The sequence below is a fragment of the Heloderma suspectum genome, chromosome 6 (genome assembly GCF_057233095.1).
Source record: "Heloderma suspectum isolate Gila_16-S chromosome 6, 16-S_ref, whole genome shotgun sequence".
Taxonomy (NCBI): Eukaryota; Metazoa; Chordata; class Lepidosauria; order Squamata; family Helodermatidae; genus Heloderma; species Heloderma suspectum.
Window position 1 is genome coordinate 117,778,259 of NC_139463.1, and position 19,738 is coordinate 117,797,996.

The 19,738-nt window shown below is 44.2% G+C and overlaps 1 protein-coding gene across 1 annotated transcript; it reads right to left on the reverse strand.

The window, feature by feature from the left end:
* Positions 1-3,846: 3,846 nt before the first annotated feature.
* Positions 3,847-4,797, reverse strand: LOC146342808 (olfactory receptor 6M1-like). Its single transcript, XM_084808002.1, has one exon. It carries the CDS (start codon positions 4,795-4,797, stop codon positions 3,847-3,849), a length of 951 nt encoding a protein of 316 aa, XP_084664128.1.
* Positions 4,798-19,738: the final 14,941 nt, after the last annotated feature.

The window sequence follows — 19,738 nt, forward strand, 5'->3', positions numbered from 1 at the left end:
CTTTGTACAAGATCCTCAAGGGAGCTAGAAACATCTCAACCACTACATCTCAGCAATGGGTGGTGCTTCCCTCTTTCTTTCTGTTAGTTCCTGCTTTGAACAGTTAATTGTCCAGATTCTAAGAACAGGTTATGCATCACTGCCATGTTTTGCAAGAAGCAAGATAATAGAGGAACCTGGCTTGACACACTTTGTTAATCAGCGGTGGAAAGATGTAAGACCCAAGACACTTCCTCCACCTCATTTATTGTTTATAGAGGAATTAACACACACATAAAAGTGTAAATAATACAACCATTTCAGAATGTTTTGGGTATCAGGAATGTTCATAAATGTATGGTTTTCACATAGGATGAAGGAGCAACTTTTACATTTCCAAGTTAATGGAAGTGTCTGTTGCGTCTGCGTGGCTACCTGAGGAGTCACTGAGGAGTCAATAGAATCAACTTTCTATTCACTGCTCATTAACTTAGAATCATCAAATCACAGAGCTGGAAGGAAGCTTGGAAGTCTTCTAGTTGACTCCACTGCTCAGTGCACGATCTGCATTCCTGGCAGATGTTTATCTAGTCTCAGCCTCCTCTGTGGTGGCTCCCACTCTGTGGAACTCCCTCCCAGGGAACTCCGCCATGCCCCCTCTTTAATGAGCTTCCACCACGCACTGAAAACATGGTTGTTCAGGCAGGCATTTGGGGTGGGTTAGGGTATTTTTAGAAATGTGGGTTTTTTTTAATGTAGTATTTTATTGTTTTAAATTGTTCTTGTTGTACATTGCCCAGAGTGGCTGGGTGACCAGCCAGATGGGCAATTAATATCTTTAATAAATAAACAAATAAACAAATAATAAATCCCTCCAATGAATGAGAGCCCACAATTTCCAGAGGCAATCTGTTCCACTGTCAAACAGCTCATATTGTTAAGAAATTGCTTAGCTGAAATCTGCTTCTCTGCAATTTCTATCAATTTGTTCTAGTCCTTCCCTCCAAAATAGTAGAGAACAAGTATGTTCTGCAGGACAACCCTATATCTGAAGACCACATGTCCTCTTAATCCTCTCTTCTCTAGCCTGATTTGGTTAGCTTCTCAACCATTCCTCAAATAACTTCGTTTCCAGACCCTTCACCACCCTGGTCATTGTCCTCTGGACATGATCCAATTGTAATTCACTTTTCTCAACTGGTGAATGGGTGTTGCTTATTCATGGTATCAGCCGACTGTATATCACTCACACACACACACACACACATACACACACTTCACTGTGAGTTCAGTGAAGACCGAAGTTAAACTTTGCCATCAATCATAATACATACTGTCAGGATTAGGTGGGCTGAAAGGAAGAAGTTTTACTTTTTATCTGCCTTGGGGTATTCAAGTCCTGGGCCAATGCCAATGCAAAATCATAAATTCAATTAGAATTGAAGTGCTGGGGATTCACCAAAAGGTCATCCTGTCCCAACCCAAGATAAAGTACATCAGGCCTCACAGATTTAATAAAAAGCTTAGGACCTGACTGTTTGAGGGACTTCATGTCTCGTTATGAATCTGCCCTGGTAATAAGATCTGGAGGAGAGACCCTTTTGAGGGCACCATCACCCACATGGGCCTGTCTGTTTGGCATGTGTGGGAACTGGGAAGGCTTTCTCCTGTGTCACTCCCAAACTGTGGGATGTGAACCTTCAGGAACTACAATTGCCCCCCACTCTCTTGGCTTTTAGAAAGGGTGTCAAGACACATCTCTTCAAATGCTGCCTTTTAATTTATGTAGGGTTTTTTTTAATGTTTTACTGTTTTTAATATTCTTTTTATTGTTTTAAATTGTTGTGCTTTGATGGCTTTCTAGCAGATAAGGAAGTATATAGATGCTCATAACAAATAATAATAAATACATGGTTAAGGGACTACAGCAGTATGGCCCAAACAAGCATCAAAAGTAAACACACTGTATAGCATCACAATGCCTGAAAAGGCTCAAATGGCTCCAGCAAAGAAACCAATCTAGGTGGGAGGGTTAAAAAAAGAAAAGAAAAGAAGAAAAAAGTCAAACAAAACACATTGCAGTGACAAGCCAATTCCATCTCACTCCAAATATAAACATCAGTAACATTCTGAGAGCGAAGGAAACCCCAAATCTCAATCTCAAATGAAATTTACTGAAAGTAACCCAAGTTTTCTGAAGGAGTTTCCATTTTGCAACGGCTTGTAAAAATATTTCTGTTAGGTTTATCATACATTAAAGCATGAAGGAACACAATGGAATAAAATGTGAAGTACATATAGGAAGTGACTCATGCATATGACTTTGTGTCAAATGTACTCTCTCTTCAGGACCTGGCAACCTCTTACCATGATGTTGATTGTAGGTATATATATATTTTCTGCATTTTTAATGCCAAGAAGTATGATACTTTCAAGACTTCCTTCACTTTCTCATTCCAGGACCCATGGGGTGATATAGAAGGGTTAGTTTTACTTCTTTTTTTCCTGGAAACTAAGTAACAGTGTATCCCCACTGCATTCTTCCAGTGCATTGGATCTCAAAACTGTCTCCTGTGGGTGAGGCATGATCATTAATGTTATCAGAGACTGTGCCTATGATCACATATAGACTGGAGATATATGTTTGTATCTGAAGCAGTCGCTAATAGCTTAACTCGTTTATTGTGAATGTGATGAGTGAATACCAGAGTAAATTATTTGAGTCAAATGTACAGTCTATATCTAGTAGTCCTAGAAATGGTGACAGGGATGTGACTTATAACTTCTGAAAAGGAGGCTACCAATGGTTACTAGTCATGATGGCTGCATATTGCCTGCAGTATACCACTGTATGGGAATTGCTAGGGAACATTCATGTCCTGCTATGGGGTTTCCACAGACAGCTGGTTGGCCAGTGTGTGAACTTGATGCTGGACTAGATAGGTCTTTGGTGTGATCCAGCATGGCTCTACTGATGAGGTTCTTTCTTTGCCTTAGTTTTCCTATGACCACTTCAACATCCTGACAACCTTACCAGAAACAACATAAAGCCCATGCTGCCTGGAGTCCCCAGACAAAAAAATGATATTTTATTTCCACCACAGCAGTTCCACATTATAGGGCCCCAGGCCTGAACCAAGCTATCAGTAGTTATAGAGGGGCTTATATGCCCCATAATGCTCTCTGACTTTGGTTCAGAAGGCTGCTGTTTTCCCTAACAGGCCTCTTGATTCACCAGGATGAGTCAAAGAGTGATAAGGCTGATGGTGCAGCCCCAAGCACATTATTAAGATATGCCTGGGAAGCAAGGTTTGTTTGTTTTAAAGCTGCAGGTGGCTGTGCTGAGAACCAAGCACTGTTAGTCTATGCTGGGAATGAATGTTTTGGTGTGCTTGCTGCTGTCATGCTGCCTTACTGCTAACATGTATGGTATAAAATCCATTTTACAACATGGCTCTGGGTTCAGAGAAGCTGTCTGATCCAACCGTTGGGTATGCTTGTGTGCTGTAAGTATCGCCTTGTAAGTAAACCTGGATCTGATTTATCACTATCTTGGCACCTCTAAACTAAGAGTTCAAAGCCCACTGCAGGGGCAATACACACATTGACAATGTGCTGTGGTTGACAGCTTCTTCTTGGGTAGTAAAACTGTGGACAATAAAATAATGACTCTTCATTTGTCATTTTGTTTTGATTATTGCACATAGAAAAAAAGTTGTTTTGGCACATATAAGTGGTAAACACCACACTCATTTCAGCAGTGCTCTTTGATATTACAAACATAGAAACTTGCTGTCTCTCTCTTTCTCTCTAGTAATCTTCCTAATCCCTGAAACGTCTTACCATGAACTTGGATCTAGGTATAATTTAATGTTTTCCTTTGGCAAGAAGGGTGATACGTTTCAGAGTGTCTTTCAAGACTTCCTTCACTTTCTCATTCCGAAGTGTATAGATGAATGGATTAAGTAAAGGTGTCACCACAGTGTGAAGAAGGGCCACGGCTTTGTAGAAGCCTGATGAATGGATTTCCTCCGGTAGTAGGTACATGAAAATGGAACATCCATAAAAGACAGAAGCCAATGTGATATGGGCTAGGCAGGTGGAAAAAGCCTTCTTCCACCCAGTAACAGATGGGATGCGTAATATGGTGGTGATGATATACAGGTAGGACACTGATGATAGTAAAAGAGAAGTCAAGACTATAATGGCTGTTGATACATAGCTCAACAACTGAAGGAACATGGTGTCTTCACAGGCTAGATTCATCACCGGTATGATATCACAGAAGTAATGGTTTATTACATTTGGACGACAGAATGGAAGAAGGTTCAAGATAGTAGTTGATGGAAGGACAGACAGAAAAGCTCCAAGCCAAGTCCCAACAGCAAGCTGGAATGTCAGCCAGCCACTCATGATGACAGAATAACGCAGTGGGTTACAAATGGCTACATAGTGATCAAAGGACATCACAGCCACCAGAATGTAATCAGATGTTCCCAGGAAGAAATAGAAATATATTTGTATCATGCAACCCATGAAGGAAATTACTTTGATTTCTGTGATGATATTCATCATCATTTGGGGGATAATGGTGGAAGTGAAGCACAGTCCTGAGAAAGATAGGTTACAAAGGAGCCAGTACATGGGGGTATGAAGCCGGTAATCTTTCCATACTAAAAATATGATCATGAGATTGCCAAACAATGTCAGCATGTAGGTTACCAGTATGGTTAGGAAGGCAAGAACTTTTACTTTCTGGATCCCAGGAAAACCTACCAAGATGAATTCTTCCACGGTGGTATTGCTTTCAGATCTCATGGCTTCTTTTCAAAACTGATCTGTAGGATAACGAATGCTGAGTAAATTTGGAAGAAGTAGCCCTAATTCCAGTTATATGTCCACAGTCATGTATTCACAAAGAGGTTCCAGTGGCAAATCAGGAACAATATATTAAAAACAAACAAACAAAACCTAGTTTTATTGGCTTTTCATTAAGGTAATATAAAGCTATTCAAAATGACAATATTTTAAAAATTGGACCAGGCTTTTTTTTTTTTTTGGCTGAAATTGAATGTACATAACAAGGAAATGTCCCCTTCATGGATCACTGCCTTGTTGTGGCGAAGGGGCTTGCATAACTCAGTGAAGCCATAAGCTATGCCATGCAGGGCCACCCAAGACGGACAGGTCATGGCAGAGAGTTCTGACAAAATGTGGTCCACTGGAGAAGGAAATGGCAACCCACTCCAGTATTCTTGCCAAGAAAACCCCATGGAACGTATCACAAGGCTAAAAGAGATGACGCCGGAAGATGAGCCCCTCAGGTCGGAAGGTGTCCAATATGCTACTGGGGAAGAGCAGAGGGTATTTCCAAGTAGTGCCAGAAAGAGTGAAGCGGCTGGGCCAAACCCGAAAGGACACTCAGCTGTGGATGTGTCTGGCGGTGAAAAGAAAATCCGATGCTGTAAAGAACAATATTGTTTAGGAACCTGGAATGTCAGATCAATGAATCAAGGTAAGCTGGAGGTGGTCAAACATGAGATGGCAAGATTGAACATCGACATCTTGGGAATCAGCGAACTAAAATGGACAGGCATGGGCGAATTTAATTCAGGTGACCATTATATCTACTATTGTGGCCAAGAATCCCTTAGAAGAAATGGAGTAGCACTCATAGTCAACAAAAGGGTGGGAAAAGCAGTACTGGGGTACAATCTTAAAAATGATAGAATGATCTCAGTACGAATCCAAGGCAAACCATTCAACATCACAGTAATTCAAGTCTATGCCCCAACCACTGAGGCCGAAGAAGCTGAGGTTGATCGGTTCTATGAAGACCTACAACACCTTCTAGAACTAACACCAAAAAAAGATGTCCTCTTCATCATAGGGGATTGGAATGCTAAAGTAGGAAGTCAAGAAATCACCGGGATAACAGGTAGGCATGGCCTTGGTGTACAAAATGAAGCAGGACAAAAGCTAATAGAGTTTTGCCAAGAGAACATGCTGATCATAGCAAACACTCTTTTCCAACAGCACAAGAGGCGACTCTACACATGGACGTCACCAGATGGTCAATATCGAAATCAGATTGATTATGTCCTTTGCAGCCAAAGATGGAGAAGCTCCATACAGTCAGTCAAAACAAGACCTGGAGCTGACTGTGGCTCGGATCATGAGCTGCTTCTTGCAAAATTTCGGCTTAAATTTAGGGATGGCGGAGAATTTCTCCCCGAAACTTCGGGGGGCCGAGCGCCAACGTGTTCGGCCCCCCGAACAAGTTTCGGGGAGAAATCCTCTGCCCCCCCGCCCCCCGCCCCCCCCCGGGACGGGACTTACCTTCCCTGAATGTCCCTCCCGGCGGCGGGTCCGGCTGGCGGTTCGTCCGGTGTTCGGTGTTTGCGTTGCCCTTATTTTCGCCGTAGTCTACGTAAACATTGACGTAGACTACAGCAACTAAATAAGGAACGCGAATGGCGGCTCCCTATGGGGGCCGCCATTCGCGTACGCGCTTTTTTTTTTTTTTTTAAAGTCACCCGTGATAGGCTACGTGACGATTCACGTAGCCTATCACGGCTGACTTTCCAGATCTAGCCGTGATAGGCTACGTGAATCGTCACGTAGCCTATCAGGGGACGTGTTTTTTGTTTTTTTTTTACTTTCGTGTTCGCGGCCGGGCGAGGCGGGAAGCCTCCTCCCCGGCCTGAATTTCGGCCGGGCGAGGTGGGAAGCCTCCCCCCCCGGCCTGAATTTCGGCCGGGCGAGGCGGGAAGCCTCCCCCCCTGGCCTGAACTTCACGGGGGGAGCAGCGAAGCGCTCCCCCCCACCGTGAAAAAGCTGCGAGAAAAGGTAAGTGACTTTCGTTCACCCCTACTTAAATTGAAGAACGTCAGGAAAACCACTAAACCGTTCAGGTATGACCTAAATCATATCCCTGATGAATATACAGTGGAGGTGAGGAATAGATTTCAGGGATTAGACCTGATAGACAGAGTGCCTGAGGAACTATGGACGGAGGTCCGTAACATTGTTCAGGAGGCAGCAACGAAATCCGTCCCAAAGAAAAAGAAATGCAAGAAAGCCAAGTGGCTGTCTGATGAGGCTTTACAAGTAGCTGAGGAAAGAAGGGAAGCGAAAAGCAAGGGAGAAAGGGGAACATATACCCAACTGAATGCAGAGTTCCAGAGAATAGCAAGGAGAGACAAGAAGGCCTTCTTAAATGAACAATGCAAAGAAATCGAGGAAAACAACAGAATGGGAAAGACTAGAGATCTCTTCAAGAAAATTGGAGATCTCAAGGGAACGTTTTGTGCAAAGATGGGCATGATAAAGGACAAAGAAGGCAGGGACCTAACAGAAGCAGATGAGATTAAGAAGAGGTGGCAAGAATACACAGAAGAACTATACAGGAAAGATCTGAATGTCCCTGATAGCCATGATAGTGCGGTCACTGAACTTGAGCCGGACATCCTAGAGAGTGAAGTCAAGTGGGCCTTAGGAAGCATTAGTAACAACAAAGCTAGCGGAGATGACAGTATTCCAGCTGAGCTATTTAAAATCTTAAAAGATGATGCTGTTAAAGTGCTGCATTCAATATGCCAACAAATCTGGAACACTCAACAGTGGCCACAAGACTGGAAAAGGTCAGTTTACATTCCAATTCCAAAGAAGGGCAATGCCAAAGAGTGTTCAAACTACCGCACCATTGCGCTCATTTCACATGCCAGCAAGGTGATGCTCAAAATCCTACAAGCTAGGCTTCAGCAGTATGCGAACTGAGAACTACCGGAAGTACAAGCTGGGTTTCGAAGAGGCAGAGGAACTAGAGATCAAATCGCCAACATTCGCTGCATCATGGAGAAAGCAAGAGAATTCCAGAAAAACGTCTATTTCTGCTTCATTGACTACGCTAAAGCCTTTGATTGTGTGGATCACAACAAACTGTGGCAAATTCTTAAAGTGATGGGAGTACCAGACCACCTTACCTGTCTCCTGAGAAACCTGTACGAGGGTCAAGAAGCAAGAGTAAGAACCAGACATGGAACAACCGATTGGTTCCAAATTGGGAAAGGAGTACGACAAGGCTGCATATTGTCACCCTGCTTATTTAACTTATATGCAGAGTACATCATGAGAAATGCCGGGTTGGATGAATCAGAGGTCGGAATTAAGATTGCCGGGAGAATTATCAACAACCTCTGATATGCAGACGATACCACCCTAATGGCAGAAAGCGAAGAGGATCTCAAGAGCCTCTTGTTGAGGGTGAAAGAGGAGAGTGCAAAAGCTGGTTTGAAACTCAACATTAAAAAAACTAAGATCATGGCATCTGGCCCTATCACTTCCTGGCATATAGAAGGGGAAGAAATGGAAGCAGTGACAGATTTTACTTTCTTGGGCTCCAAGATCACCGCAGACGGTGACTGTAGCCATGAAATTAAAAGACGCTTGCTCCTTGGGAGGAAAGCTATGGCAAACCTAGACAGCATAGTAAGAAGCAGAGACATCACCTTGCCGACAAAGGTCCGTCTAATCAAAGCTGTGGTTTTCCCAGTAGTAATGTATGGCTGTGAGAGCTGGACTATAAGGAAGGCTGAGCGCCGAAGAATTGATGCTTTCGAATTGTGGTGCTGGAGAAGACTCTTACGAGTCCCCTGGACTGCAAGGAGGTCCAATCAGTCCATCCTAAAGGAAATCAACCCTGACTGCTCATTGGAAGGACAGATAATGAAGCTGAAGCTCCAATATTTTGGCCACCTAATGCGAAGAGAAAACTCCCTGGAAAAGACCCTGATGCTGGGAAAGACTGAAGGCCAAAGGAGAAGGGGACGGCAGAGGATGAGATGGCTAGATAGCATCACGGATGCAATGAATATGAACTTGAGCACGCTCCAGGAGAGAGCGCAGGACAGGAAGGCCTGGCGTGCTATGGTCCATGGGGTCACGAAGAGTTGGACACGACTGAACGACTGAACAACAACAACAACAAGGAAATGTAAGATGAAGGTAGATGAAGAGCATTCTCCTATTGGATTGTCTCAACTTCCGAACATTTTCAGTTGTTTTTAAAATATATAAGGGCATGATCCAGTCAGTGTTAATCACTTTTAAGTATGACTATTGACAACTGGACATACGTAAGCATGCTTCCTCTGAAATATATATGATACAGCAGGATTCTATGCATGTTTGCTCCAAAGTGTGTCATACCTTCCAACTCTTTGTAGGATTAGGAGAAAGAGCATACATGGGAAATAAGCAGGGATATTGTTCCTGATTTCTTGATAATCTGGGATAGTCCCCATTAAGTAGCTCCAAGATGGCTGGAGAAATGGTGGGACATGAATGTGATACATAAGCAATGCAAGCTTCCACCATTATTCCAAGAAAGACCATCTGAACATTTTCTTCTCCCTCTTACAAAATTCTGGGTGCCACTGTCCATTGTTTTGCTATCACCTACCTTAAGGAATCAGCCACAATAACAGGAACTAGAAGATTGCTGAATATGTTCTATCATGAAGAAGTTTTAATATTGATTACTATAGAAGCACATCCCAGATGTCATATGGCAGAACAATGGCATGATAAAAGATAACACCACAGTGTTTTCAGTACCATAAGAGCAACCAGCTACAATTGTATAGCCAAAAAATGGCATTAGGGAATGTAAATGGATTAATGAGATGCATTTCTCACTGGAGATGGAGATCAGTCTTGGGATTCACATTGATTTGTTTTTGTTGCCCCACCATGTGGCTAGAAGAATATGTAGAACTGAGATACCTGGTTCTTTCTGCAATTCCTGTTGACAGCTTAACTCATTTCTTGTGGTGAGGGTGACAAAATCATTTTCAGCCAGATGTGGAGTCCATAGCTAATCATCCTAGAGATTTGCTGACATTGACAATGAGGTGACTGATTATTTTAATATCTGTATCTCTCTCCTTGGCTTCTGTGCTCACAATTCTCCTGCCACTTCAGCTTTCTGAAGACACTGCTACAAACACCAGTGGAGGCTTGTAGCTCCAATTTTGGTGGGGCTGTGAACCCACTCTGGGTTTCACTCAGAACCAGCCAGAACTCTAAAGGAGAATCCAAGGTGATGAACCTAGTTTGGGGATTGGGTTTGGCACAATGTATTTATTTATTTCATTTCTATCCCGACCAATAGCTGAAGCTCTCTATGCCATTGGATGGCTCCTTTAGAGCTCTGGTGGGTTCTGACTGAAGCCCAAAATGGATTCACAGCCCCACCATAGTTGGAGCCACCAGCCTCCACTGCTTCAGCCATACCAAGAATAAATTTCCCAGGGTGGAGGCCGGGGTGGGGAGTCAGGAACCTATTTGGATCTATCAGCTCCCAGGTTGGGCAACCATCACTGGTCCTCCAGCCCTGCGACTTCTCAAATCTTGTAACCCTAAACCCTATCCATGACAAGGCAAGGCAACTATGAAAGGTACTACCCACATGATAACGACCCTGTATAGAACACCAAATGGTGCATATGACGCATCATATCTGTAGTGTTCTCTGCACCATCACCATTAGAGGTTTGACAAGTGGGCATATGGGACAAAGCTAGGGATGGTGGAGAATTTCGCCACGGATTCCAGTGAGGCCAAATGCACTGGCATTCAGCCCCCCAGAATCTGTGGCGGAACAGCCTCCTGCCCCCCCGCCCACCCCACGGAACCCCCCGGGACGAAGCTTACCTGGGGCGGATGCGGCGGATGCGGCGGCAGCTTTTGTGGCGTTGTGGTGGTGGCGGCGGGGGCGGTGGAAGGGGCAGCAGCGGCGGCAGGTGCGGTGGGCAGCAGGTGCGGTGGCGGTGGCAGAAAGTGCGGCGGGGGCGGGGGCAGGTGCGGCAATGGCAGCGGGGGTGGCAGCGGTGGCGGAAGGTGTGGCGGGTGGAAGGTGCGGTGGGGGGGGCGGCGGGGGCAGCAGCAAGGGCGGCGGGTGCTGCAGTGGGGGCAGGGGCAGGGGCAGCTGGTCTCCTGACTGGCCACGGCTGGGTGCAGCATACACAAATGGCGGCGGCTACGGCGGCTGCCATTTGCATTCGCTATTTTTCGCTGTTCTAGCCTATGTAAATATTTACATAGGCTAGAACGGCAAAAAATAGTGAATGTAAATGGCGGCCACTGTAGCCGCCACCATTTGCGTATGCGTTTTTTTACTTTGCTGTGATAGGCTATGTAAATATTTACGTAGCCTATCATGGTTAAGTACAGGGATGCAAATGGCGGTGGCTATGGCTGCCACCATTTGCGTCCCTGCTGCCCAGTGGCTGGATGTCCGGAATCCCCGCAGAGTGGAGCTGGCCAGGCAGGACTTGGGGGGGAGGGAGGGAGCACCTCCCCCCTGTCGAGGATTCCAGGGGGAGGGACGGAGTGCCTCCCTCCCACCGTGAAGCAGATCCGCGAAACGGTAAGTGACTTTCGTACATCCCTAGACAAAGCCTTTTCAGTGGTGGCATCAAGAGTCTGGAATGCCCTCTCCACTTAGATCCATGAGACCCCTTTTCAAGATGTTTCCTCATTTTTTGTGGGCAGCTTTGGCCACACATTCCTGTGGAAAAGCAAGCTATGAATCTAATAATTGTTGTTGTTCAGTCGTTCAGTCATGTCCGACTCTTCGTGACCCCATGGACGATAGCACGCCAGGCCTTCCTGTCCTGAGCTCTCTCCCAGAGCGCGCTCAAGTCCATATTCATTGCATAGGTGATGCTATCTAGCCATCTCATTCTCTGCCGTCCCCTTCTCCTTTTGCCTTCAGTCTTTCCCAGCATCAGGGTCTTTCACCCATGCTTGTCCATTTTAGTTCACTGATTTCCAAGATGTCGATGAATAATAATATGGATCTAATAGTTTGGGACAGACCCATGCTTATCATGGAAGCTATAAAACAACAAAACAAAACCCCGATCAACCCCTGACTAGAATTAAGAGGGATACTAAAAGCTCTCTCTCTCTCTCTCTCTCTCTCTCTCTCTTTCTTTCTCTCTCTCTCTGTGTGTGTGTGTGTGTGTGTGTGTGTCTGGCCAGGGTGGGATGGGGAGTGTAGAAATTGAGAACCAAGCAACTTATTCAGAAGATCCATCAGAGTTAGGAGAATGCTCTCCATGAAATTATATCCAGTAGAACTGATTTCCCTAATTCCATCAAGTTGAAATTTCTGGCTACATTCCAAAGCTGTGAGGTCCCCAATTGCTCTAGATTCCTGTCAATACCTTTCTGAATGGTCTAGTTATTCTTGGCAGTAATTATTTTGACAAAGTCTCTCCCTGCAATAAATTGATTCTGCTAGCCTATCAATGTACATTCCCCATTTCCTGGGCACAGCCCTTAGTTTTGAAAAAGTTTGCACTTTGCTTGTGGGGATGTCCAAGGATATGGAATGTAGGAGAAATACAATGCACCATCCTCAGTGTACATGCCTATTGCTTTACTAATTACTAGACAGACGTGTCATCATTTTGTGGATATTGTTTGTGACAAGCAACATAACTCCCTTCCAGACACACCTGCGGTGCATGGAAACACCCTCCCTAGTTTATGATCTTTTTCTAAACAAAGTTTAATTTACCCTAGAATAATAATAATAATAATAATAATAATAATAATAATAATAATAATAATTGCCAAACTGGTTGGAATGTAGAGGAATGGACTGTAGCAGGCCAGATTTAAACATTCTGGTAGCATCTTTCCTCTGCTACAGCAATGTTAACTGTATTTGCAACCTGAAAAGAAACTGGCCTGTCAGTGTCATTGCTGAAAAAAGCCTGATATGGTGAATGAAGGTAATGTGGTGGGAATGGACATTTGGAGAAGGGACATTTCTGAAATGCAAACTAATTTGTATGCCTTGGATTATATAAAGACACACTGTTAATTCTGCTTAGCGTGTCCACAAGGAATAGATGAAAGGCAGGATCAATCTGTTATTATGCAGTTCTTCTATTATATCTTCCCTGTCCTGTGGGTCTTCTTGCCTGGTGAGTAAGAAATATACAAATATATTTTGGACTTGGCACACATATAATTATCTACTTGATACGATCCACAGTAAGTATGATCTTGATTCCCTATTACAACTGTAAATGTTGGGATGCAAATTAAAACATAGTGAGAAAAAACTTTCCTAACGTAGATTTTGTAAATTTTCAGCACTAGATTTCAGCTCTTTGTGATGAAATGTGAATGTCATGACTCCACTTATGGTGACCCTTATCAAAATTGCCAATTTAAGTTCACCACATTTTTCTTTTGTTTTGTTTGTTTCCCCTTTCTTTCTTTATCTGGAATATCTTTTCCCATATAGACCTGGAATATCTGCTGAAGGAGAGATGAAAACAAACAAAAACAGACAAACCTTATTCAGGAATTACTGCCTTTCACCATTACAAGATTGTTGATGGGGTTATTCATATTAGACGGAATCCTGGGGATGGGATTGTGGCATGTGAAACATTGTAAAATGTGAATCTAGAAGGTCAGAGAGATGTCGCCACTTATATTTTCCAGCATTCTTATGTCATGCTTTGTTAGCAGGTACTTCTGGATCCATTATTTTGACCCAACCTAGTACAGTAAAGGCATTGCCTGGGAGTTCCATAACTTTGGACTGTGTAGTAGCTGGATATGACATCAACAGCCACCACATGCTGTGGGTTCGTCAAGCCACTGGGAAAGGCCTTGTCTACATAGCAGGCTTCAGAACTGGACATTCTCCAGAGATCGCCAATGAATTTAAGGGACATGTGGCCCCCTCCACTAGTGATTCTACAGCAAAACTAAGGATAGATGCTCTGAAAGCTGAAGATACATCTGTCTACTATTGTGCAAGACAACACACTGACATAGGTCAGGTCTGTCATTGTACAATATCCAGTAGAGGACACAACATATCTTGGCCAGAACTTCTTGTTGATGGGTGTTCTCCTCCACTCCCACTTCTTCTTTTTTTAGTTTCAGTTCCTGGTTTGAAGAAAGCCTGAATGAGCAAAATGGTAAGAGCTCTGGGGGAAGCATTGCCGCTTGGTTCCTCCTTACTACTTTGTGGGGTGAGAAAGAGGAAGTTGGTGCTGTGCTGGTCCACTAGTTCAACCATACATTCTGAGATGTAAGGCTCAAGAATTTCCTTCCCTATTTATTGCACTTGGCAGGAGTTGTTTTGGCACATATGAGGGTGTATCTTGGATATTTGCCTGAGGCTGAGCACAGTTCCAATAAACACAGTTGAGGCTGGACTGGGGAAAATACCTCTTCTCTCTACCTGTCAGGAATGAATCTGAGTGTGAGATGTCTGGCAGCTCAGATTCAGATTCACTTGGGGAACAGCCAGAACAGGGGGAGGCACCCTCCCTAGTGAGCTCAGATATGGCAAGATTTTCTTCCCAAGACCTTGACACACAGATGGCCCAGCCTGAAAGCCCCCCCCCCTTTATTCCGTCATGAGAACCCAGGTTTTGGAGGATGAGGAGAGTGAGGGTTGTGACTTGAAGGATGCTAGGGTCCGTCACAGAGTGAAGCAGGGGAAATTAGGGGCAGGGCTCAGATGCTCTGCCAGGTTGGCCACTCATATAAGCCAACACTGGAGGAAGCCACCCTAAGGGAGGGACATCTCTTCGAAGCTAGTCTGGCTGAAAAGCTCTTGCTCAGACTGCTGGCAACTTCTCTAACTTCCACTTCATCACTTCTATTGATATTCATAGATGTGTGGATTAGCTGTTTCATTGCAGTCTGAGAGTTTCCTAGAATCTGCACTTGCAAAGAAGCTAGTCATTAACTAATAAAGAAGTGTAGCTCAAAGCCTTGTTTCCTGGAGTCTGCGGATTGTGGAGGGAGAGGACAAAGCAACATGACACTACCCCAGTGTCTGTCTGTCTGTCTGTCTGTCTGTCTATCTATCTATCTATCTATCTATCTATCTATCTATCTATCTATCATCTGTCTGTCATCTGTCATCTCTCTCTCTCTCTCTCCTATCTATATTATATATCTTTAGATGTTTATATTAGATTTTTATCCCACTCTACCTCCAGTGAGCTCAGGGCAACCTCTATGGCCCTTCCTTGCTAGCTCCAGGTTTTGAAGACCCCCTGGGCAAAATGCTCTCACTAGCTCCCCATGCTGAGTGGGCCTACCTCCTCCTTTTTGTCACTGCTGCCCAGTCAAATGTGCTCTCCCTTTGGGCCCAATCCATTCTGCCACCCAGAGTGAGTGCATGAGGGAGGTTTGGGATGTTGCTGTATTTCTTCACTCTTGTTACTGCTCATATGCTGACAGAGGTCAGAGGAACAAGCAGTGACAGTAAAGAGGAAGAGAGGGATGGGGAGGAGGTTCGGAAGGCTCTAGGGCAGAGGTGCAGAACCTTTTCAGTCAAAGGGCCAAATTCCATTTTGGAGAAGCTCTCCAGGGCCACATTCCAGTGCGGGGTGAGACTGAAGGAAAAAGTGGTGAAGTCAAAAATCCAAAAACCCTATTTTAATGTGAAGCTCTAAGCTCTTACTTCCAGGAACCAAGCATTAGGAGGGGCATTTTTGACCTTTTAGAACAGGGGAAAACTACACAAAAGCTGGGAAACCACCAAATGACTGGTGGTCAGGGGAAAGGGGTAGGGCCTGGGGAAGGAGGGATCCCCAGAGGGTTGGATTGGGGACCTCAGAGGGCTGGATTTGGCCCCCAAACCTGAGCTTTTGAACCACAGCTCTATGTGTTGGCAGTGCTCCCATGCCAACCCATGACATTGGCCATGAGCTCCCTCTCTTAATCCTCACAACCCAAAGCAGGTTAGCCTAGGGATGTCACAGGATTCTGGTTGGGGCTCGAAGCTCGGAGAATTCTCACCAGCTCAGCCCCCCAGATGTCAGTCCACAGATCTCCTGCTTGCCCGACTCAGACTGGCCTGTAATCTTGCATATATTTTTTGCATAAGACCAGAATGTGTGCATATTCACAATCACCATTTTCTTTTGCAAAATGGTGCTCGCAGATGGGTCCAGGGTGAGTGCAGACAGCTCAGCTAGTGTGAGGGGGGGGCTTAATTGGGGCAGGGTCTTGGAGGGTACGGCTTGGCAGTGTGCGGGCAGTGGGGATTCCACCGGACTTCCAGCTCCAATCAGGCACCCATGCCATCCCTATGTATTCGTTTAGGATGTGTGAATTAGGTAGATTTACTATTTTTTTAATGAGAACCAAACAAATCTCTTCTAAATCCCTAATATAGACTATGACTCTCCACCTAACTACAGACCACTGACAGAATATATATACGCATTGCCACATCATCCGTTTCTTCATGTTAGACCAAATCCTGGATCAACTTTGTGAAATGAGAAAAAAAAAACCTTTGAATTATGAATCTGAAAGGCCTGAGTTAATGTCAACTATTTTTCTGCTTTCTTCCTACGTTTGTATGTTGTGTTTCTATAGTAGGTTCTTCTGGAGCTATCGGGTTGTCTCAACCCACTGAGCTAAAGGCATTGCTTGGGAGCGCTATTCTTTTGGACTGTGTGGTATCTGGATATGACATCAGCAGGTATCACATGCACTGAATGCATCAAGCCACTGGGAAAGGCCTCATATACATAACAGGCACCAGAACTGGATGTTCTACAATAATCGCCAATGAATTTAAGGGACACACGACTCCCTCCACTAATAGTTCTACGACAAAGCTAAAGATAAGTGCTCTGAAAGCTAAGGATGCATCCATCTGTTATTGTGCAAGAGGAATCACATTGACATCGGGCAGAAATACCTCAGCCACGCTGTGGTGGTAGTTGTCTTTCTTCTTCTGTTCTCTCTTTCTCAGTTCCTGTTTTGAAAACAGCTAGAATGAGCAAACAGCTGGTGAACTATTCAACTTTTTAATATTTCTAGTTTTGGGGGAGAGGAAAAGAAGAAAGTGATTCCATTATGGCTCATTTGTTCAAATATATATTCTGTGATAAAAGCCTCTCCACCCCTCCCTCTGCACACACACAAAAGTGTTTTTTGGCGGGGCATGTAAGGAGTAAATAACAGAAACACTTGAGAGCCACTCTGAGATAGTGATGGGTGATCATTCTGTTTAGTTTGAATTTTCATGCAGACACACCTAATGCACATTCCCCGAACCAAAACACACAGGCTGGAACGCACACACCACCACCACCATGCACCCCACCAGCTCAAATATTGTAAGCTGATATGGGTGATCCAAATGCTCTGTAAGACGATGGTATATGTTTTCTAAATAAACAATGTTTAAAAATTAACAACCATGAACCTTGCATGAGCTAACACCCAAGACGTACAGCTTTCTAGTGCTGACACTCTCTATTCTCTGCATAGCATATCATGGGAATGTGAATGGAAGATGGAACATGAACTTCCAAGCTTCCAGAGCAGAGTCTGAAGGCACATGAGGCAGTCACCATGCTGAAGCTAAGCAGGTCTGGCCTGGTTAGTGCTTGGAGGGGAGACCACCTGGGAACCACATGTAACTACCTTGAGTTCCACAATGGAAGAAAGGTGGGATATAAAGGTAATACACAAACAAACAAACAAACTTTGGTCACCAAGGATTTTATGGCTGCAAGTCCATAGACAGTCATCAAAGCAAAAGGGCCAGAACTGCACATTTTGAACTGTATGACTGAGTCTATGTCATATAGGGATGTCAGACAATTCCGCCACGGATCTCGGGGAGGCCGAATGCCAGCACATTCAGCCCCCCAAAATCGGTGGTGGAACGGTCTGCCCCCTCCCCCCCCCGGGATGGGACTTCCCTTGGGTGGATCTTCCTGGCAACAGCAGCTCCGGCGGCGGCTCTGGCGGCGGTTCGGCGGTGGCGGCTGCAGTGGCCGGTCTTCCGGCCGGCTGCTGCTGCTGCCATTTCCAGTTAAAAAAACAAAACAAAACAAAAAAGTGATAGGCTACGTAAAGATTTACGTAGCCTATCATGGCTGATTTAAAAGAAAAAAAAAGCGCATATGCAAATGGCGGCGCCCATGGGCGCCGCCATTTGCATTCCTTATTTTGGCACGTCTTAGTCCATGTAAACATTTACGTAGACTAAGACGGCGAAAATAAGGGGAACGCAAATAGCGTAGACGCTACGCTATTTGCGTTCCCCTTATTTTTGCCGTCTTAGTCTACGTAAATGTTTACGTAGACTAAGACATGCCAAAATAAGGAACGCAAATGGCGGTGCCCATGGGCGCCGCCATTTGCGTACGTGTGTTTTTTTTTCTTTTAAATCAGCCGTGATAGGCTAAGTAAATATTTACGTAGCCTATCATGGCTGACTGCAGGGACACAAACGGCGGCGGCTATGGCCACCGCCATTTGCGTCCCTGCTAGCCAGCAGCCGGATGTTGCCTTGGGAGGTCTTTGCCCTAAAATGCCAAATATAAATGATGGAATACATTAAAAAATAATATATATGGGTGAAGGCTCTTCACTACCTTCAATATACTCTGTTCAACTGCTGGATAAGAGAGAGAAATCTTCAATGGGATCTAATCCATTCACACACATATTAACAACATTTTAGAAGGCATTGCCCAAATGCCCTCAGAGGGCAAAAATACAGGGGTAGTGACTGACCAATTATAGCAACACTAAAGCAATCTCTGTAAATGGGGACAATTGGGGCATGCTGAAACTAGAAAGCTGTATATTTTGGCCCAGAAGAAACTCAGCTGAGGATGTGATAAGAGGCTATTTCAAATGCCCTTTTATTCCTACACCCAGACCTTTATTTCCCTGTGGGATAATTAATGGGGTAAATAATAGTAGAGTTGGTATGATGGATATTGAAGCCCTGAGTTTCATTAGGAACATTGTGGCCAACAAATGACCCAAGAAAGTAAGTGAGAGGAGTCATCTGTTTTCATAAAATTATCTCTTTATTTCAGAGTAAATGTCAGAAGACTACAAACACTGGATCCAAATAGTATGAAGTCACACAAGACATCCAGAGCACTGAGGGGTCTATGTCTCCAAGTTCAAAGGCCAAAGTGGTATTTCCTGGATGATATCATTTCACTCCAAAATTTGTAAAGGTAAAGAGGCCTCCATTGTCCAGTCATTATTGTGATACTGATGAGAAAAGTTGCCTTAAAGGCAATAGCTGAAACAAATGAAAATGACACATTACTGCTATGGAAGTAGATGGATACAGACAACCAATGACCAAATCTTACCTTAGCATCATGGAGATAGAATCACACATGGAGCTAGTAATCAGTATCACCCATACAGAGAATTTGACCACATCCCTGTTTCATGTTGATTGGCTGTTGAATTCTTACTGTATACCACCTAAAGAGTTTATACTGAAGGGTGGTTTATAAATTTCCTTAATAAATAGATAAAATTCTGCTCCCCCCACCCCCCAATTCCAGATTTAGTGTGGGTCTATAGCAAAATTATTCTCATCAGGTGGAGATGCACAAAATATGACTGTCTCTGCACACAGGTGCATAGCCACAGCAATACATTATCACTTAGTCCCATATTAGCCACACAGCACTTCATAGGGACTGCTAAATATGAACATGAGATTCTTGCTATTCAGGAAAATGATCAACTACTGCTCACCATGGAGAGAGATGATATAGGTCTTAAAGTATCTTAATAGCTCAGCTTTGATTGAGAAGGCATAGAGAACTGTAGAAAGCTCTATAGTCTTAAGGACAAGGTCTTCAATTCATATAGTGGCATACTCTTTTACCCAACAGTGAATTTTATTTTAACAGAGAAG

What these genes read in the sequence shown, in the direction of transcription:
- LOC146342808 (XM_084808002.1), bottom strand. Translation starts at nt 4,797, where the DNA reads ATGAGATCTGAAAGCAATACCACCGTGGAAGAATTCATCTTGGTAGGT.